The 22,997-nt window shown below is 35.6% G+C and overlaps 1 protein-coding gene across 1 annotated transcript in view; it reads left to right on the forward strand.

Annotated features, from left to right (window-relative positions):
- The window catches only part of TMEM65 (transmembrane protein 65), a gene marked incomplete at both ends in the record, with an annotated part of 49,840 nt that overhangs the window by 14,816 nt on the left and 12,027 nt on the right, over positions 1–22,997 (forward strand). The window contains 3 exons of the mRNA XM_080694719.1: positions 7,214–7,294; positions 17,211–17,255; positions 20,476–20,543. Coding sequence (XP_080550845.1) covers positions 7,214–7,294; positions 17,211–17,255; positions 20,476–20,543 — 194 coding nt within the window. The remainder of the gene's footprint in view (positions 1–7,213; positions 7,295–17,210; positions 17,256–20,475; positions 20,544–22,997) is intronic.

The raw sequence follows: 22,997 nt of genomic DNA on the forward strand, positions 1-22,997 counted from the left end.
TCCGAAGAAGGAAAAACATTATATCTAACAGAAGATAGAGCAAAAAATGGCAGGAAACAAAAATCATATTTCAATAATAAACCTGAACATCAAAGGACTTAATTCACCAATGAAAAGACATAGATTTGCAAGTGAAATGGCATCAAACTAAAAAGTTTCTGCTCATCAAGGGAAACCATTGAGAGCCTAAAGAGAAAGCATGCAGAATGGGAGATCTTCATAAGCCACCACTCTGATAGAGGGCTAATATCTAGAATATACAAAGAGCTCAAAAGACTCTACAGTAGCAAGACAAATAACCCAATCAAGAAATGGGCCACTGAATTGAATAGACACTTCACAAAAGAAGAGATACAAATGGCCTATAGATACATAAAAAAATGTTCAACATCATTAGCCATCAGGGAGGTACAAATCAAAACTACACTGAGATTCCATCTAACCCCAATCAGAGTGGCAAGCATAAAGAAGTCAAATAACAAATGCTGGCAAGGATGTGGGGAAAGAAGAACTCTTTTACACTATTGATGGTAGTGCAAAGAAGTTCAGCCACTATGGAGATCAGTGTGGAGATTACTTAGAAAACTGGGAATGGATCCACCATATGATCTGGCTATACCACTCCTTGGTATCGTTCCAAAGGAGTTGAAATCAGAGAACTATAGTAACACATGCATACCCATGCTCATAGCAGCACAATTCACAATAGCTAAACTATAGAACCAATCTAGGTCTCCATCAGCAAATGAATGGATTCTAAAATTATGGGAAATACACACAGTAGAATTCTATTCAGCTATAAAGAACAAAATTATGTCATTTGCAAGAAGATGGAAAGACCTGGAGAACATTATGTTAAGTGAGATTAGCCAAGCACAGAAAGAGAAGAAAGAGAAGAGAGATATGTTTTCTCTAATATGCCCTAACTGGTGAATATTAGGGATACCAGAGGGACTCCAGATAAGGGAGGGGAAACCTCAGCAAAGCTAGAAAGGAAGGGGAGGGGAGGAAGAAGGCTGAGGTTGATTAATGGAGGAGCTACATTCACATATTTGTATAAGTGTGAATGTAGCATGGTTAACTTGGACACTCATTGATGGGAGGAGGCAAGTGGGAAGCGGGAGAGGGAGGGCACCAAGTACTGTGTGAATGTATGCCATTGCTAATATTATCCACACATATTATGATGTGAAACTATAGTGTGCCAGTAAAACAGAAAAATACATTATCTTGTATTTTCCTGCTCAAAGGAGCTTGTTAAAGATATTACAAAGATATGAATTATCAATACTGTTTCATAGCTATACAGTAATTATAGATTGAGAAAAACAGATGTATAATAATTTGCCACAACAGTGTTTTGGTCAATGACTACATTAGTCAGCTTTGCATTACTATAACAAAATACCCAAAGTAGCTAATTTTTAAAGAGAAAAGTTTAGCCATGTTTTTGGAGGTTAAAAGCCTAAACAGCTCAGGTCAGGCTTAGTGGCCTCCTCTTGGCTGCATCGCCTCATAGTGCAGATAGCAGTGGTGGGAGTGTATGTCATAGTGCGTAGTCATATCATGGTGAAGGCCCATCTATGTAGGAGCTTGCACCTCCAAACAGAGAGTCAGAAAGAGATTGGGGCCCGTGACTGCTTTTGAGGTCACTTCCTCCATGAACTGAGGCCATATTACAAGGCCTCAATCACAAGAGTGCATCACCTCCCAACAGCACTACCTTGGGGACCAAGCCTTTAATTATAGCGACCTTTTGAAGTCCCTCACCCACATGAAACAGTCATGATGGACTGCATATGCCCTGTTGGTCCTGTAAGATTTTGTGGCTAGCAACTTCGTAACTCTTTGTTTAAAAGTACACTTTATGATGCTGACACAATAATAAAATCACCTACCATGCCTTTCTTAGCATCCCTGTTAATTGATGCATGACTACATTCCTTTTTGTTCATCTTTTACTTCTCTTTGTGATCTAGAATATACTCTCCAATGAAGTCTGTTTTTTGAGTAAATCGTGCCTTCATTCATACCTTTTCTCTTCTTTTTTTGGTGCTCTTTTCCAATGTTTTATTATTTGTTTAATTTTTGGAATAATCTCAGATTTACAGAAAACTTTCAAATATAGTACAATAAACATTCCCCCCCTCTCCTGAATCATTAGAAAGGAGATGTCTGATATGATGCCCCATCATTCCTGTCACAGGTTCAGTTCCTTAGGAAGCAGTCTGAGACAAGGATTAATGTGAAAGATGTTTATTGGGTAGTGCTGTTGGAATTCTCACCTTAGGAAGGGAGAGGATGGAAGCAGGTTTGGGCAGAGACATAAAATAAAGTTGTGGTACAGTCTCAACAGAAAACTCAGCTGACCCTGTGAGAAGTTCTGGAGTGAGGCTGACTTCTATATTGTCTCTAATTGGATGAGAGAACTGGACTGCTGCTTTTGTGAAAACAAGGTGCTGGAGCTGAACCACTTTGGGCAGAGTGCAGGGCTTTGAGTGAGAAAATATTCTTTAGCCGAGGCAGTTCCCCCAAAAAATTACCGCTGAGAGCTGGCTCATAGCAAGACTTGTGCCAGTTCAGGATGGTATGGATGGGATTGTGCACCACAGTATTCACTACAACCGGAGCGCTTTGGTGCGTATTTCTTATGGAAGAGAATGTTGTCCTGTATAACCACAATATCACATGGATCCATTACTGCCATTTAATATTTGGATGTCATTCAAGTTTCACCAGTTAGCCAGTAATCCTCCTATAGAGCAAAATGATTCACATAGGAATCACATATTGTATTTGAATTTTACAGAGTTTTAATTTCCTTTCATTTGGAACAGTTCTTGAAGTCTTTTTTGTTGTTGTTGAATGGCAGAAATATCACAGAAATTGTTATGTTATTTTTCAGTTGGACTATGATTTCAATTTTTCTCTGATGTCAACTTTGAATTTTTTTACTACAATGGTTTCTAATTTTCCAGTATAAAGTTACTTTCCTTTTTCTAATTTGTAGATAATTTGTTAAGTAATGAGTCTATTAAATATTCCCATTCTTCATCATTCATTCATTTCATTGGATATATGCATGGATTACTATTCTATTGGGAGTTTATTATTATTATTTTAGATCTTCTAACTGTCCCATATTGGACTAGTGGGAAGCCCTTCAAGCTGGCTCCGTGTCTTTTTGGTGTATCCTATATCCTATTACTCTTTGATCATGTCCTCAGAATTTAAATGTGTGTGAAGGGGGAGGGTTTCCTTCTACTCCATAAAATTCAGTCCAAAAGTCATGAGATAAGATTGAGCAATTTAGGTATCTGTGTAAGAGGCAGGGGTGCAACAGTGGCCACAAGGTGTTCAGGCTTATTTTGAACTTTTCCTACTCCAGTCCTGGAATCGCCATTTCTACAAAGACCCCTGTTCCTTTCAGAATAGAATGGTATTTAGAAAACAAGATCTTGTTTTCCTTCCAGAATTCATGTCTGTTCATACATTCTTATTAACAGTATATAATCCTTTGAGATCAAGAAAGACTTTCTGCAAGTTTTTTTTTTTAATTTTTTTTTATAATTTTTTTTTTTTTTTTTTTTTGGTGGTACTGGGGTTCCTGGAAGCCCTTCTTCCTCCGGGCTACACTCCCAGACCTATTTTATATTTTTGAAACAGGGTCTCTTACGCCAGCACGGCTGGCTTCGAACCTGCGCGATCCTCCTGTCTCCGCCTCCCAAGCGCGGGGATTACAAGCGTGCGCCACCACGCCCGGCATTTCTGCAAGTTTTTAAAAAATAACCTTGAAGAATTTTTTCAGTGATAAATGCAAAGACACATTTAAAATATTACTTGATAGTTGATTTATGACAAAGTTTCTACGTTTATTTATTTATTTTTTTACTGGGGATTGAACCCAGGGGCATTCTACCTTTGAGCCACACTCCCAGCTTTTTTATTTTGAAATAGGATCTTATTAAGTTGTTGAGGGTCTCACTAGGTTGCTGAGTCTGGCCTTGAATCTGCGATCCTCCCAAGTACTACGTTTATAAGCATGCATCATCATGCCTGGCAAGTTTCTTTATTTTTAAGCACAAGATTTAATAATTGCTCCTTCTTCATTATATGTTAGTGCATCTTTGATAGTTGAATGATAGTAAATTTAAGTAATTTGAGTGGAAAAAAGTTTAACTTCTAAGGAGAAGTTCCCTTTTGTTTTCCATTAATTAGAACATGTGTATAAATTCTAATGAACTATTTCTTTAGATTTATGCTCATTTTATTATATATTTCATGTTTTGTTATTACAGGCAGTCTGCTTTTCATGGTTCCCTTGTTCATGAATTTCAATAACCATGTTTAGTTATATAATACCAATTTTCAACACCATGGTTTAAATTTTCTTTATATCAGTTTATTAACTTTGAGTAATTACATAACATACAAACACTTACTAACTGCTATTAGCCTCTCAGTCAACTGTATAAAAATAGGTGCATTATGCTCTTTCCCAATCCCATCACTTCTTTTAGAACCTATTAGTGATTGGTCACTGTGTATCTATTATTCAGTTCCCTTAAGACAGAAAAGCATGTAACTGTTTCCTCCTTGTCTCCCAGTGATAAATCCATTTCATAAAAAGAAAAGAAAGGAAAAAAGGGATAATCAAAAGGGAGTTGAGCCGGGCGTGGTGGCGCACGCTTGTAATCCCCGTGCTTGGGAGGCAGAAACGGGAGGATCGTGCAGGTTCGAAGCCAGCTGCGCGCCCTGGCTTAGGAGACCCTGTTTCCAAATAAAAATGTAAAAATAGGTCTGGGAGTGTAGCCCGGAGGTAGAAGGGCTTCCAGGAACCCCAGTACCACCAAAAAAAAAAAAAAAAAAGGGAGTTGAAGGCGGCTAGGCATGGTGATATGTGCCAGTAGTCCCAGGTATAGGGGAGGCTAAAGCAGGAGAATTGCTTGAGCACAGGAGTTTGAGACATGAGACCAGCCTGGGCAAAACAGCCAGATTCTGTCTCAAAATATAAAAATAAAGGAATTGACCAAATATGATGAAAGTACAACAAGGAAATAAAAAATGATTGTATTAGTTTTGTGTTGCTATAACAAGGTATTTGAGGTTAGATACTGTATTTTTTTCTACCTCCAAGCTACATCCCCAGCCCTATTTTTTAGTCATTTATTTATTTGTATTTATTTTTTTGGTGGTACTAGGGATGGAACCCTTCTATCTCTGGGCTACACTCCCATACCTATTTTATATTTTTATTTGGAAACAGGGTCTCTTAAGCCAGAGAGGCTGGCTTCAACCTGCATCCTCCTGTCTCCGCCTCCCAAGCTTGGGGATTACAAGCGTGCGTCACCACGCTTGGCTAGTCTTTTATTTTTGAAACAGGGTCTCACTGAGTTGTGAAGGGCCTCGCTAAGTAGCTGAGGCTGTCTGAGGCTGTATGCCAACTGGGATCCTCCAGTCTCAGACTCCTGAATGCTGGGATTACAAGTGTGCGCCACCACACCTGGGAGATACTGTATTTTTTAAAAAGAGGTTTGCTTAGCTCACAGTTCTGGAGGTTCAAGTGCCCGCACCTGGTGATGACTTTCTTGCTGGCAGAGTCCTGAGGCAGTGCAGGGTATCATATGGTGAGAGATAGGTTGTGCATGTGTGTATCTCTATTTTCTGTTTCTTTCTTTCTGTTACTATAAAGGTACTAGTATTCAGTCATGGGAGTTTTACCCAGTGACCTAATTCTAATCTCCTCCCAAAGGTCCCACCTCTAGACACTATAGTCGATTAAGTGTTCTTTCTCTTATTACCTCACATGGGGGCTAACTTTCAACACATGAACTGTTAAGGGACACATTCATTTATATTTAAAAATGGAATTGGTTATACTATAGTGAAATCCTGTTCAAATATATATGGGGTATAAAACAATTAGTTGACTATGAGAATTTCCATGCTGGCATTGAACTGCTGACACTCAGATATGCAGCCAAAGGAGCTCACAGAAGGCAAATTTATGGATATAAATGAGGAAAGTGATGAGTTGTGATGAAAAGATGATGTTCCAGAGGAAGTGACCTTGATGAAAACTTCCATATATTAAAGGAGCTCTCAGAGATGCTTCATGACATTGAAGATTCAAAGGACACAATGTTTGTGTTTATCTAGATTTAGGAATATGGCGATTCACAGAGTTTAGGAAGGATGCTTGCTCTGTGTTTTAAGTTTTATGACAAGAAGATATCTGAAGAAGACTAGCACTGTTCAGGGCTCCTCTATTAAGTTCAAAGAAATAAAACATTTCAATTGCCATTGTTTCTGTTTTAAACTGTATCTAAAACTAAAAATTTGCCTGGCGTGGTGGCGCACACTTGTAATCCCCGCGCTTGGGAGGCAGAGACAGGAGGATCGTGCTCCGCTGGCTTAGGAGACCCTGTTTCCAAATTAAAAAAAAAAGTATGATTTTTTTTCTTTTACATTTATACCTGTCACTAAGAGACATTTTAGTGTTTTGACACAAATATGAAATTGACAAAGAAATTCTTAAAGTTCACAGAATAAGTTACAATTTTCCATTTATTTATTTGGTAGTGCTGGGAATCTTAATCCAGGACCTCATGCATGCTAAGCAGGAGCTCTACGACTGAGCTACACTCCCAGCCCTTATTAAGGCTACTTTGTACAGTTGAAGCTTGCACTGTCAGTTTTAAAAACCCCACATTACTTTGCAAGGCAAAGACTGCCTAAATACTAGCTTGTGGCACTCAAAACTTTTTATCTACATTTTGCCGGGCATGGTGGCACATGCTTGTAATCCCTGTGCTTGGGAGGCTGAGACAAGAGCATCATACCTGTTCGAAGCCAGCCTCAGCTACTTAGTGAGGCTTTCAGCAATTTAGTAAGAACTTGTTTCCAATGAAATTTAAAATAGGTCTGAGAGTATAGCCCGGAGGCAGAAAGACTCTGGCTTCCATCCCCAGTACCACCAACCCCCCCAAAAACAAAAAAACAAAAACAAAAACAAAAAAAGCAACTTTTATGTATACATTTTAAAATTTTATGCACATTCTATATTAAACACTGTATGCATATACCTTCCCTACCACTCTGAACTTCATTATGATATATGATTACAATGCACCAATAAAAGTATACTAAAATATTTATACACATTGTCATTACTTTGTTGCTTGAATAAATTTTGCTTTTAAAATATTTTTAGCATGCAGATATCCCAAACCTGAGGTTGTCATTGTGAAGCATGTGGAGGAGGTATCATCAGCAGAGGCCCCTGATAGTTTTGGTATAGTATAGTACAATCTTATGGTGTTGGTTGTTTGTTAGATGTTTATTGCAAGTAACAGAGCATCTATTTGATAGAACTTGCTTGTTTGAAATAGAATGCATTGAAATTTTTTGCATTAGTATTTTAGATTGTCAACAGAATATTTCTGTTATCTAATTCTGGACTTTGTGGATATGATTGCATTTTAATTGCATGCTTAACTAACTATAGGATTAAATTTATGCCATTGAGAAAAGACAAAGTAATTTTAATGAATTATGTTTAAATAGTACATTTTAAAAATTGTTGATATAACTGTACACATAATACGTGAGAAGTGACAAAGGCTATTATTTTAGGCTGAATGAGTAGGGGAAAAAAAAGGCCATATAGAGAAACCTGAGAATATTGCAAAGCGTGCACGCTGTGGCTCGGAATCAAACCCAGGGTCTTATACATGGTAGATGAATGTACTGCCACTGAGCCATCCCCAGCCCACGACTCAGTAGTTAAAAATATATTCTTGAATAGTTTGGAAGCCTTACCTAAGTTCATTTTAAGGCCATTAATGCAAGTTTTGTTTTGTTTTTTAGATTTAGAGACCAAACAACTTTGTGTTCAATCTAAGTTGCATGCTGTGGTGTTGGAGGAATTGTGTGTTTGTGTATGAGACAGAGAAATGTAAAGATTAAAATCGATTTCCCTATGTCCTTATTTCTTACTGTTAATCAACTTGAATACATTTTAAAGAAGTATAGTTCAGTGCAGGAAAAGGAATCTGAAATATCTTATAAGTTTATGGACAAATTGAAATTTTGTATAATCAAGGGTTAAATATTATTTAGATTGTATATATGAGGTCAAGCGTAAAAACCAAGTTGTAAGAACTTAAAAAATGTTGAGGGATGCACATGTATATATTAACACATTAGTACATTATACAAATTCTCCAGTTCTAATATAATTTTGAAATTAAAATTATATCATAGGCATAAAATATTTAATGCTAATATTTTTTGAATTATAGCTTTAATTTTGAATTATTCTGAAGATTATCCTTCATTTTTGAGAGGATGTAGAGAAAAATGATCCGTATTCTTTAGCTGATGGTAGACAGTATCACTAGGAGGCACAAGTACTACTGAATGACAACTACTCACAGTAGGGTTTATCTGTCAGTACTCACCTTTTAAGAATCCAACCCTAATCATGTCCCTAGTTATTTTAATATGTTTATAAATGTTTAGGTCACAGCCCTCTAAAAAATCTACTGGCATACAATAATAAGAAATATAGAATAAAATCTTAGAGTTTGATGGGATTGAGAGTTTTATGTTATGCAAACTTCTCATTTTGCATAACGTAAAAATGTGTTCAAGAACCCGGCATGGTGGCGCATGCTTGCAATCCCAGCATTTGGGAGGCTAAAACAGGAGGTTCGTGTTTTGAGGATAGCTCCAGATACTTAGTAAGGCCTTTTACAACTCAGTGAGATCCAGTTTCAAAATAAAGAATAAAAAGTAGGGCTGGGGGTGTAGCTTGGAAGTAGAATGTGCCTGAGTTCCATCCCTAGTACCGCCAAAAAAAAAATGTGTGTGTGTGTGTGTGTGTGTGTGTGTGTGTGTGTGTGTGTGTGTGTATGTGTGTGTGTCTCCAGGGTTTACTGACTAGTTAGTTATAGGTTAAGGATTTGTGTCAAGTCCTTTGGATTTTTAGTTCACTGCTCTTTCATGACAATACATTTCTTCAGGGTTAACAGGAGACATTAACCCTGACCTGACCAGAGATAATCTAGCTATTGTGAAACCAGCTGAAATCATGTAATACTTCTATTCAAAATATGCTTTATCTGGTGACCATGATGAGTCCATTTAACTTTTCCTTTTCTAACTATGAAGGAGTTTTGAAAATAATATGTCTAAAGGGAAATTAATTCTTAGGAGAAAAAAACAATTTGAAAAGAAATGTAGTATTCAAGTTAATTGCAATTTTACTTGAATTTCAAATAGCATTATACGACCAGTGAGTGTTTTTTTAATATACTTTTATTGCTGCATTATCATCTCACAACATAATGTAAATTATGTTGATTGTGGTATACATAGACACAGCACTTTGGGCTTTCCTTCACCTTCCTCTCCATCCCCTCTTCCTCACAAAGGTACTGAAATTGACGTTGGTGTTCTCACATATGTACATAAAGCCAGTGGTAGTAATTCCTTCAAAGATCCTCACTCTTTCCTCCTCCCCTTCCCCTAGACCACCTCCCTGGCTCCACTGAGGTTCTTTTTCCATTATTTGGAGGTCCTCTGGGATCTCAATTACTCCCTAGCTTCTGCATATTAGAGAACACACAACAGTGTTTTATATACTCACAAATGATTGGTTCCTGGTTATTATCTATTTTTCTCTTTTTTATTGAGAATTTATCAAGTAGAAGAAATATAGAAACTAGAACCTGGGTTCTGAACCAAGCTGTGAATAGTTGACTAAGCTGTTTATCATCTCTGGCTACATCTTTAAAGTAGAGAATTAAGTCAGTATGTCTCCGTGGGTGTGCTGCTGGTATTTAGGTTGGACGATTCTTTCATCAGTTGCATTCTAGGAAGTTTAGAATCCATAATGCCAGTAGCATTTCCCAGTTATTATCGTGTGCAAAACAATTATGCATTTCCAGGCGTCTGGGGGAGGTATGATCCCATATTGAGAACCACTGGCAGATGGTTTCTGAGAGTCCTTTCAGGACTAACATTCTTTGAAACGATTTTCTATTTGGGGAATGATTGAATGGGGGAAAGATAATGCATCACCTGAAAAATCTTTGCTGCTTCCTAGATATTAAGCAATTTTATTTAAAAAGTAAATATCTTTTGGGGATCTGTGTAGCAATATTCATAGATCTACCATTTCTGTTGTTCTAAGAGATGTTTTAGCTCAGTTTAAGCTTTCCATCTATAATATTATACACTGTTACATGATTTTTTAAAAAACCAAGAGTATCTTTATACCTAATGAATAAAAGTAACATCTGTTTTTAAGTTATACTATTGTTTGAATATCCTAGACTTAAAAAAAATCTTATTTTACATGTAGTAATTTTTGTCTTATTCTTCAAAGGCATAAAAGAAAGGGAAGTCTATTAAATAGTGTAGGTAATTGTTTCAGGTAACACAGGTTAGACATGTAAAAGCCACAAATGAATAATATGTTTTGTTTTTCTAAAAAAACTCACCATGAAATGAAAGATAGGAGAAAAATAAAATCATCAGATCTGTACTTACTATAACATAAGCCAGATTTAAGCAGTTACTGGGTTAGTGCACGAATGTGGGTGATTAATGGGCAGTGTAGCTTTGCTGTCATAACCATTGGCCAACTCCTTAGTTACCGTGTCACTGGTCAGCGCCAGCCCTGAAATCCATTAGCTTCAAGCCCCAGGTCACACAATAAATCCCCAGAAGGTTAATGAGGTGGTGGTATTAGCTCTTACAAGACCAAGTAGAAAGTTCTACATAATGTGTATCATGATAACCATTTTTAAATGATAAATAAATTTACAAGGCCACATTCAAATGTTTTTTATGAGTTTAACATAAGGCATGCATTTTAAAAATAATTTAAAGGTTCTTTTACAATTAAAATATTTAAGAAGACTTGTTAATTAAAATATACTAAATTAAAATTCCCACTATTTCTGAAGTGTTTATTTTTTAGTTTTCAATGTTATTTTTTGCAAGTGTATTAATTAGCATATTTTTTGGTGCATGCCTCTTTGGCATTTAATATGATTCATTTATTTAGCATGTGGCATGGTTGCATTTTAAGTTTTTATTCTTTAATGTGTTGTGTATTTATTATAAATTTCACCTGACTATCAGAACTTTTGTTTCTGTTAAAAGACTAAGTAGTTTTCATAATGTTTAGAGATATGGGTAGATGAGATCCTTAGTCCACAAACTATTGCATAAATATACAAGTTTCATTTCTCTTCTTTTAAATATCTTTTATTTGGCCGGATTGTGATTTGTGCTGCCAAGCCTACTTGCTGTACTTTGTGAGGAAGATGCTAGGGTGGGTCTGCCAGAGACAGAGGTGGTCGGACGATGGAGACTGGGTAATTGACTTATGACTATGGAGTTGCTTGTAATAAAGGAAGACTAGGTACACGCAGCTGCTTTCTGTCATGGCAGAATGAAATTGTTTTAGTGCTTTTTTCTTAAGTTTATTATAACTGATTTAAAAACTTCCCCTTGATATGTGGTCTTACGTTGGTGTATATATTTATGGTAGTAGGCTGAGATAAGTTATATTAGAATTGTCATTGCCAGAAGCACGTAATAGAAAATACACTAGTAAAATATCCTCTTTTTGTTTTTCAGAATTGCTTTTGTTTCAGTTTGGATTCATACCTTGTAAAGTGTTTAAACTGAATGGAATTTTCAACAGTAAAAGTAACAAATTATATTTTCTATTAAATAATAGAATCTTACTTGGTATGCCAGTGGGCTAGCTGGTTTCCTGAACCTCCACTGTTGTAGACAAGTTTTATAATTGTATAATGGAGACTAAATGCAGAAACTATATCTGTCATTTACATTTAAATCTCATTTATATTTACTTACATTTCTTCTACCAAATTTTTTTTATCTTCAGTTTAAAATGTACCACTTAGTAGAATAATATTCAAAAAAGAAATATATCAGCAAGCATTAGGTTATCCTAAATATATTCTAGAAACTTTTGTTAATATTGGACTGAATTTTTTTACAAAATGTATCTTTAAAGAAAAATACAATAAAGAAATGATATACAGATTAAATTTTATAATATACTTTTTAGACTTGTCGTTGTGTGTGTGTGTGTGTGTGTGTGTGTGTGTGTGTGTGCGCGCGCGCGCGTGTGCACATGCACATCCGCTATAATCTTATCCAATAGAATAAGTTGGTAATTGGGACTTGAAAATTAGTGAGTTTTTAAAATAAAAGATAAATTTGGTGAAGGAAGGTAGAAGATAAACTAATAATACTTTCTCTTGTCTTCAGTTAACCTTATCAGAGGGTGCCATACTATTTTAATATTACCCTGTTTATTTTTGTGTAGTTTATTTTACTAATGCCTTCACTGTGAGTACATACTTTTGTGAATTTTATTTTATTTTATTTTATTTTGTTTTGTTTTGTGTACTGGAATTGAACCCATAGCATTCTAGCTCTGAGCTACACCCCCAGTCCTGTTTTCTTTTTCATTTTGAAATAGGGTCTTGCTGAGTTGCTGAGGCTGACCCCAAATCTGCAATCTTTCTGTCTTAGCCTCCCAAGTACTGAGATTACTGGTGTGTGCCGCCACGGCTCAGCTTTGTTAGCTTTATTTATTTATTTATTTATTTATTTATTTATTTATTTATTTATTTATTTATTTATTTGTGGTACTGGGGTTCCTGGAAGCCCTTCTACCGCCAGGCTACACTCTCAGACCTATTTTATATTTTTTAATTTGGAAACAGGGTCTCTTAAGCCAGCAAGGCTGGCTCCGAACCAGCGTGATCCTCCTGTCTCCGCCTCCCAAGCGCAGGGATTCAAGCCTGCCCCACCACGCCCGGCAGCTTTGTTAGTTTTTAAAAACAGCAAGACACACGATTTTTTTTCCTTTTGAATAAATTATTTTTAGAATCTGCTCTCAGAAAATTGTTTATTCAAGGTAGGAATTTGATAGTTTCATAAAATTTTATTTACTAAGGAAAAGACGATCTAGTGAAAGACAAAGGAAATAAAACAATCAAGAAACTTGGATATTATTGTCAACTGGACTTTTCTTTTCTTGATTTTGAATTTCTTGGTCCTTATTACACTAATAGATTTACTGACTAATGCAGATTTCAAGGGCCAAGTAATATTTGGAAATATGATTTATCAGATGTTACAAATAACAGTAGAAGTCAGATGTATCATATGCTATAATTATATAAAATCAATACAGCTAAGTGTTATATAGAGATAAATATTACCTCTTCAGTAAGAGAAAGAAAATTCTGCAGAAATTGACCACAGACCAGTCAGTTACAGTAAAGACCAGAACATGTATCTCTTCATGATGATATGAGTGTGTGAGAGAGAATTTAAAAAAATAGTAGTTTGACGTGTATGTGTATTAGCCTGAGTTCTTCTTGGGAGGGAGAATGGTGTCTTTGGTAGTTTTTCTGTTATGCCATCCCTTGGCAGAAGGTAAACGCCCAGCCGGGAGTCATGAGTGTGCTGTCTGCTGCTGGCAGGTAGTTGCTTGGTATAGGCACAGTTGTTTTGATTCAATTTCTTATAGGTAAATCATCCAGTTATAAGTCAGTTAAAATCTAGAAAATTTCTTTAACTTTCAATTTTGTTTTTTGTTGTTCTTAAAGAAGCTATTTGTACTTTTTCTCTCCTCATAAAATACTATAATAATGATCGACACTTAAGATTTTGTTTCACAGGGCTGCTCTTAAAACACCTACAACAAATGATAAGCCCAGACTTTGTTAGTGCAGTAAAACAGAAATCTCTGACCTTGTCATTGCAGACCCCAACCTCATGCATTCTCTCATTGCTGTGAGAGATACTGTCAATGATAGTATTTCCTAATAAAAAGATTCATTGCCAACCCAGACTAAGGAGGAGGGAGTGCAGTTAGAAGTAGCTACAGCCACAGATAGGAACTAGCACAGGCATGTAAACCTAGATAGTTCAATTCCCAGAGCTTCAGTTTTAAAATTTGTTGTATGTTCCTGAAAAGTACAGTCTAAAATAATATTTTATTTTGAGTTTTAATGTAAAATTTAGTAGCACTGATTATATATATATTTGTGGTATTGGGGATGGAACCCAGGGCATTCTACCTCTGAGCAACACCTCCAGCCTTATTTTTTATTCTTTAGTTTGAAACAGGGTCTCACTGAGTTGCAAAGGACCTCACTAAGTAGCTGAGGCTGTCTGCGAACCACGATCCTCCTGTCTTAGACTCCCAAATGCTGTATGTAATTACAAGTGTGTGCCACCACACCTGTTTTGATAATACACACAAACACACACACACACACACACACACACACACACACACACACACACACACACACATATATGGTGCTGGGGTTTCTGGAAACCCTTCTACCTCCGGGCTACACTTCCGGACACCTATTTTTTATATTTTTGTTTGGAAACAGGGTCTCTTAAGCCAGTGAGGCTGGCTTCGAACCTACACGATCCTCCTGTCTCCGTCTCCCAAGCGCGGGGATTACAAACGTGTGCCACCACGCCCGGCGATAAAAATATTTTAATTAAGATAAACTTCAGTTTTAAAGTTTTCTAAAATATATTCTGATAAAAACTAGTAAAAAATTTCCTAGGATTAAAGAAGATAGGAATTTCAAAATGGAAATTTTTTCTTAAGTAGTTAGAGGTCATTTGGTCACTGCAGTAGTATAGAATCATTTCTAGGATTACTGTCCCAAGTATACATCCTTGGCAAAGCTTCTCCTTAGTCTTACCAAAAAAATTATTTTTAGATAACCTCTAGTACAGGAGAATGAAAATCTTGATTGGCTGGAGCTCAGTTTATTAGAACCTATGGATAGCCAATTTCTTCTACCACCAGATGCTACTTTAGAATACAAATGCACATGATGTACATTCACAAACATATCACAGTCAGTCACTAAGCCGAACATGAGGAGGGAGGGGTAGGGATGCGGAAGGGCTAAATGAGGGATGTGTGCATGGATGCCTCTACCATCTTGTCCTACATTAAGATGTATGACTACAGTGCACCAAGAAAGGAATACATACATATAATAATAAGCAAACAGTTGATTGGGAATTTATTTTAAAATAATTCTTAGAACATGCCCAGGGTACAGAAACCTTTAGTCTACAGCAAAACCTGGGAATCTCTCAGTTGGAGATGACTTCTCTAAGGGTGTTTAACATTGTGCTGTGTATCTTTGTACAAACACAGCTTGATCCAAAGGTAACAGGTCTAGACTAGTAGATGGCTAATCAACAAAGAAAACACAGGAGAGGGGCGGAGAAACCCTTGTTCCCACCATGAATTTACCCAGTTGCTTTCTCAGGTGATGATGAGAATAATGCGACTCACAGTAGTTCTGGTCTGTAGCCACATTTGCATGTCCACCTCACCAGAGAGTTCTTGGGAGTGTAGCAGTATTCGGAAAAAGGTTTGCATGCTGTTGAAGTACACTTTGAGAGAATGGTGCTTATGAAAAAATGGAGATTACATTTTAGCTAATTGTAACTTTTTTTTTTTTTTTTTGCTGGTACTGGGGTTCATGGAAGCCCTTCTATTTCCCGGCTACATTCCCAGACCTATTTTTTTTTTTTTATACTTTTTATTTGGAAACAGGGTCTTTTAAGCCAGCGCAGCTGGCTTCGAACCTGTGCAATCCTCCTCTCTTCGCCTCCCAAGTGCAGGGATTACAAGGGTGCGCCACCACGCCCGGCTTAAATGTAAAATTTTATAAAAATAACATCTTCATTTCTTAAGTCTTCTAAAAAAGAATAAAATGTAAACTTGTGTTTGTAGAACTTTCTGAATAATTGATTAAACTCTAAATTTTGGTTTGTTTGTTTGTTTATTTATTTATTTATTGGTGCTGGGATTGAGCCCAAGGGTTTTTCTACCTCCAGGCTGTACTCCCAGACCTATTTTTATACTTTATTTGGAAACAGGGTCTCACTAAGTTGCCGAGAACCTCACTAAGTAGCTGAGGCTGGCTTCGAACTGTGCAATCCTCCTGTTTCAGCCTCCCAAGCGCGAGGATTACAAGTGTATACCACCACATCTGGCTAAACTCTAGATTTTAATGTATTTCTTATTGCAAATCCATTATCACAGTCACATAAACAAACTATACAAACATCAGCCACACATAGGGACCACATTTCCTTTTTATATAGATCATTAATGGAGATTAATTTTATTCTTACTCTGTTTTCTTTATTTCTTATCTTGCCATGTTATAAATATTTTATAAAATGTGTACTCAGCGTGTGCTGTGTTTCCTTGGACAGTCTGGTTGTACTGACTGTTTGGAGCCAGTGACCAGTGTGTAGGTTCTTCTCTACACGGGAACATTAGTTCTTTTGGATTGGGTGAGGACAGAGAAGGTAGAATGCTCTGCCTTTTAAACTTACACAGGATGAGATGGTTCTAAGATTAGGTACTTTGCTAATTAAAATTGTTAATTTGTATACACTATGGTGGCTTTTAAAGATACTTGGTTTAAACTTGGGAAAGCTGTATTATGAAATATATTATAAAATATTACTACTTTTGACTTTGAATAACATACTTGTGGGTTGTATATAGAATACTGTCTATATAATCTAGTAGTAGAGATTTCAAAAATAAAAATATTCAGTATGTTACCAAAGAGAGTTACTTAATGAGTATTACACAATCCAATAAAATCATCATTATAATTCCGTTGTTTTAAAAACAATATTATTTTTCTATACTTAAATGACATCTGAGTATACACTGAGTGTACTCAGATGTATTTTTTTTTGTTATCAATTCGTAAGCCATCTGGAGTTGTCATCTTAAAGACAAGTAGCTATAAGCTTAAGTGTTTTTCTGCTCTTATTAATGTAAACAGGCCCATTATATAGTTTCAAGAACTTAAGAAAAACCACTTGATTTACCCAGAGTTACAGAGTCCACAGTAAGCTTGTAACTAAAGTTCAGTTTTGTTTGCTAATCTTGTAATTTAATCCATAGCAATTAATATGCTTTTAAGTGGATAACTTTGGTCCATTAACCTAAATAGAATATATGAATAAACTCTGATCTTTTCCCATTTTGTATGTCTGCTGGTTATTTTCTTTGTAATAAAAAAAATCATGCTATAGTAACTAATTCTTGCCCAACACCCTTTTTTCCCCTTTAGAAAAACTGGAAGCTCAACCACCCACCCCAGGACAGCTGAGATATGGTAATGGCTCTATGATTGCTAAATATATGTGCACCTGTCTTTTGGGCTTGAAACAATTGTACCTAACATTCACTGATACTACAGTCAGGAAATTAAATCTTTCCAGAGAGAGTAAATTAAATTATCCTATTTAATATGCAGAAGTACTTTATAAACTTGAGAAAATCACGACACTATAGAACATCTAATATTAAGTATCTCACGTTGTTAAACTATTATTACCATTAGAAAGAGAATTGTATTTATGTTAGAAGTTACCTTAATTCCCAGGAGAAAATATGTATTTAACTTCTCAAGAAAAGGATGTCTTTGCATTTCAATCAGGTAACTGCTTACCCAGCATTTGTAGGCTCAAGGGTAGATAAAAACTTCTCTGATGATGAAAATACTTAAGGTTAGCTTAAGTTTTTAATAGTGAAAAAGTAAAGTTCATGTAAAGCTTCGAGGAAGAACTGTCTGCTCCTGCTCATTCTTTCTCTGTTTTGACGGGAATGAATATTGCAGAGCTAACATGGAAGTAACCTAAAACTAAAAGTTTAGGGTCTTTTATAAAGACAGTGGACAAAGAGAATTACTTAACAAGTAGTGAATTCAGGTAGGTTGTAAATGAAAGCTTAATATTAAATGTGATTGGCTAATAACTTCTGAGTTATAGAATAGTGTTTCCTAGAAGAAAATCGAAGAAATCACAAATTAGAATAAGATCATTATATACTTGAGAGAAATTTTGTATTATTAGAAAAAAGTACTTAATAGTCAGTTTTTCTCACAGGTAGAATATAATTAATACTAGAAATTAACTTTTTCCAAATATCAAAACAATTTAAGAATTCTTTTAAGACTTCTCTTCCCACCCAGGAAGAAGACTCTCTCCTGGTTCTTCCAGCATAGATTCATTCCATCTGTGATTGAGGTTACCACATAATACTATAATTTTTTGTAGGTCATATTGAAATTGCCTGTTTATGTGGATGTTACTTGCCTAAAACCTATGAAGGGTGGGAGCCAAGTCTTTGCTTATCTTTGTACCTAAAGTTCCCAATGCATTGCACAGTACATAGTTGTCATTTTTGAAAAATGTTTTATTTTCCTTTGACATTTATTTAGGTGTAAACATAAAAACATAGTGTATCTTATAGTTCAAAGTGATTATTACAGCAATGTGTCTTGGTTTTAATGACCAAGTTTTTACTAGATAGCAGTTAGTATAATCTTAATTTAATGCCCTTAGCACCTAATTTAAAGATATATGTAACTGGACAGTTTTAGAGATGCTGCTACCTTAATACCAAAATACTGAATAATCCCAACTGAATTTGCCACTAGTTTGCCATATTTATATTGCTGATATACATAAGGAGCTTTTTCTTTACATGTTTCATTCAGTGAATTTAAAAAATTTTATTATACTTTTTGGCCTACTAAAATTGTATTATGTTTTTGGAGATTAGGATTTTGTGTATGCCTTAGGAGCTGCCTACTTATATGATTTTGAACGTTCAGTAGATAAGCAACTGGCCTTAGGCAGAAAGTTAAAGAACTAAGGATAGAATCGGAAGAATCCCATTTCATTAGTGTGCTATTTGATTTTATCATCTTAATAACTAAAATGTTATTCTTCATAATTAAATATCTTGCTCTTGATCTTGGGCATTTTTACTTAATAACAAGAAATCTGAAATGATATATACTTACTACATACTACTGTATGCCATGTTATAATTATAATATTACACGTAACAGTATTTTTATTCTTACACTGTATTTACTGTCTCCCCTTTCTCTTAGTCTTTGGTAGTGGTTGTGGTTAGAAGTGCTGTTTATACTGCGTATCAGCCTTCCCTGATTGGTGCAGAACTCACTCTAGTAATATCAGGCTTTCATACCTTCTGGATTATATTTTAATTGTACTTTCCATGGACTTAACTGCATTAAAAGAAAAGGTCATAAAATCTCTTAACACATATGACCAATTGGCTTAAGGGACTATTTTTTGGACATAGTACAAAACAAGAGTTTCCGTGTTTACCAAAATAAATCCTCAGCTGAATGACCCTTGGCAACATTGTAGGTTAATTAGAATGAAGCCTTTTACCTGTTCTCGGCTTTTAATCTGCTCCATAGTCTGCCTTCAGTTCTCTCAATATCGCCTTCTCTTCCAGATTAGTGCTCCTGAACTTAGCCCATTAATATTTATTTGTATCTGTAATGTTCTCAGCATTGTACAATGTGCTGAAGATGCAAATACGAAAAAATGAGGACAACTTTATTTTTAAAATAAGTATTTGTTTTTACTAGTTGTACTTTTAATATCTCAGATGATTCAGATTATGTAATAGATATATGAGATAAAGTGTGCCTTTGGTAGGAAAGGGCCAAGTTCCTTTTAATTTAAAATAAATATTGATTCTTTATAGTTTGCAGCAGGACTTAGAGACCCTAGTAAATTATAAGAGAGGAAAGACTACATACGGGTGTCTAATGAAGATGAGGTCACCTTTACCTTGCATTTCTTTTAAAACACTGACTTGTAGCTGGGCATGGTGGCTCATGCTTGTAACCCAGCATTTGGGAGGCTAAGACAGGAGGATCGTGGTTGGAGGCCCTAGTGAGGCCCTACTTAGTGAGGCCCTAGGCAACTCCGTGAGACTCTGTTTCAAAATAAAGAATAAAAAATAGGGCTGGGGGTGTAGCTCGGAGGTAGAATGCCCCTGGGTTCTATCCCCAGTACCACAATAAATAAATTAATTAATTAAATGTATGAGGAAAAATAATCAAATAACCTCTTGAGTCTGGACATTTTTCATATTTCTAGTACAATCAGTTTTATGATAACAGCATCTAGGGCATAAGAAAGAAGTACATTGATGTCAGTAGCAATTCTTAGGTAGAATGTAGTACTTACGTTTACTGATTTGTTCTGTCATTAACTATATGTATATTTGTGTGTGTCCCTGTGTGTGTATTGCTAATAAGAAAGCACAGAAGCCTAACAACTATTTTTACATGTTATGTATTTTTGTCTTGGTTTTTCTATGAGTTAAACTTATTAAGTAGTTAAACTTATAGCATTAGCAGGATCAGTTGGCTACAAGCAACAAAAAACAAATTCTAAAGATTTTCAAGTCTATTTAGGAAACTTTAACCATATGATCTGTTTTTGTTATTTTAAAGTTATAGAAATCTTAAAGTATATTTTTCTGTTTTTGATGTTTTTCAGTATTCATCCACAATGCGATACCTTTCGTAGGGTTTGGCTTTTTGGATAATGCAATTATGATTTTTGCAGTAAGTTCTTCTCTCAACACTTCTATTTTGAGTTAAGAAATTATTATGATCTACATTTTTCTAATAATTTGCATATTATAGCTATAAGGTTTTATAATGAACAGGCTTTTTTACTCTTTCATTAAGTAATTTTAAGGCATCATATATTAATCATTAAGAATTTTGGCAAAGCATTTAGAAAAACATTTAGGGTTTTTATTTGATCTAGTTTTAACATTATTAAAGAAAAATGTAAATTATTCTAATGTTCTTTAATTGCATCAGTAGCTTTCATCACACGTGTAAGTTATTTGATTAGTTCCTTGTTGAATTTTCTCTTTCTAAAATGTTTTAACAGGTTGATACATCGTCTAGCTTTTAGTTGGCTATTTAACCCAAGATCTCTTAAGGTTAATTTAGAACATTGAATATATCACCCTTTTGCTTTTGTTGCACTGTATTGTTGAAAAAGGTTCTCCTTGGGCTGAGGAGAAAGCCCAGTGGTAAGAGTGCTTGTCTAGCATGCACGAGGCCCTGTGGTCGATTTTCATTTTAATTAAGGATGTGCCTTAAAAGTGTTTTATAATCTCAAGATGTCTGATGCACCTTTCTAATGAATGCCAGTATTTCAAAACAGAAAAAGAGTCACAATTAAAATGCGAGTTTTCTAAATCTGCCCAGTGCTCTGTCCACTTTTATTTGTCCAGATATAATGGGTGATCATAGTTCAGTTAAGAAGGCAGTTAACAACTTTTTTTTTAGTTAATAACTTTGGATGCGTAGTTTTAGAATGTTATAGAAGATCATCTTTCTCAGATCTTAGCAGTAAATGGATAGAAGGTCTATTACTTATATCCTGGGAGGAGAAAGAAATATCCCATGGGGTTTTTAACTTAAACTCATTTGAGAAAATCAAAGTGATTTTGTGTGTGAGTTAGAGCTCAGAGTTTGTTGTCAGCTTCACTGACTCTAAAAAAAATGTTTTAGCTATTATTTATACTATAGCTATACTCTAAAGAGAATACTGGGGAAAAAAGATGAAATGATCTTAGGATTGTTTATTGTGAGGAAAATACATGAGAGATAAAGGGCTTCTTTTTTGATGTTTCAGAAATAATCTGTACTACAAAAGAATATAAATAGAAGGTCTAGTTCCAAAATAAATATTAGAAGAGTAATTTATATAGGTTATAAAAGTTGCTAAAATAATACCTAAAATTGGTTCATTCAGGAATATTTTTATTTGCAGTGTAGTCTAGCATATGTCCACATTAATGGAGTTCAGCTAACCAGAACATCCTGCCATTTCCCTGGTTGAGGAAACTTCCAGGGCCCGCACAGAGGGATGGTGTCCTGCTGCGGGAACAGTCACAGGAGACACCAGGGATGTCACAGCCTGAGGTGTAAGCACCATCACAGGGCTCTTGAGGGGAGTAAGCTGGCAAGACCAGACCTCTAAAGGTTGGCACATTCAGTGCGGGACCCTAACATGTAATTCCACAATGTTTTCTTATGTGCATATAAGAATAAAATGGGTCAGTTTGTTTATTTGTGAATATGAGAAACTTATTCAACTATTTAGAACCACATTGCCTTTTTAAAAACTATTAAGATCTGACTGAGATTATTTAAATGGTTAATGTAAATCAAATATAATTGTGATCAAACCTCCAGTAGGATGAATTTATAAGCCATCATAAGACTTTATGTGTGTTGCTGGGCGTGGTGGCGCACACTTGTAATCTCAGCATTTGGGAGGCTGAGACAGGAGAATCACAGTTTATGGACATCCTCAGCTACTTAGTGAGGCCCTTTGCAACTCAGTGAGACCTTGTTTCAAAATAAAGAATAAAAAAATAGTTTTAAGGGTGTAGCTCAGAGGTAGAATGCCCCTGGGTTCCACTCCCAGTACTGCAAAAAAAATTTTTTTTTGTTGTTTATGAGTTATATTGACTAAAGTGTCTCTGAAGTAAATATTTATTTCAGTTTCACAAGATTTCACTCAACATTTAATTTTTCTTTATTTAAGAAATGGCAATGCTTACATCTCAGGCTGTGACATCCCTGGTGGTCTTCTGTGGCTGTTCCCGCAGCACGACACCATCCCTCTGTGCGGGCCCTGGAAGTTTCCTCAACCAGGGAAATGGCAGGATGTTCTGGTTAGCTGAACTCCCATCAATGTGGATATATGCTAGACTACACCGCAAATAAAACTCTCTGTTTTATTTTAAACAGAGTTTTTCTAAGTTGCTGAGTCTGGCCTCAAACTTGGAATCCTCTTGTCTCAGCATACCAAATACTGGGATTACTGTGTACCATCACGCCTGGCTCACTCAACATTTTAAATTCTTCTTATTGACAGCTAGTACTCATAATTCCATCTTAATGACAGTTGTATTTTTCACCTTAACAGGGTGGACCTTAAATAATCAAATACCGAAACAGTATCCTTAGCTACTGAGAATTGTGGAGATG

The sequence above is a fragment of the Muscardinus avellanarius genome, assembly GCF_963383645.1.
Source record: "Muscardinus avellanarius genome assembly, chromosome: 4".
NCBI classification, from domain to species: domain Eukaryota; kingdom Metazoa; phylum Chordata; class Mammalia; order Rodentia; family Gliridae; genus Muscardinus; species Muscardinus avellanarius.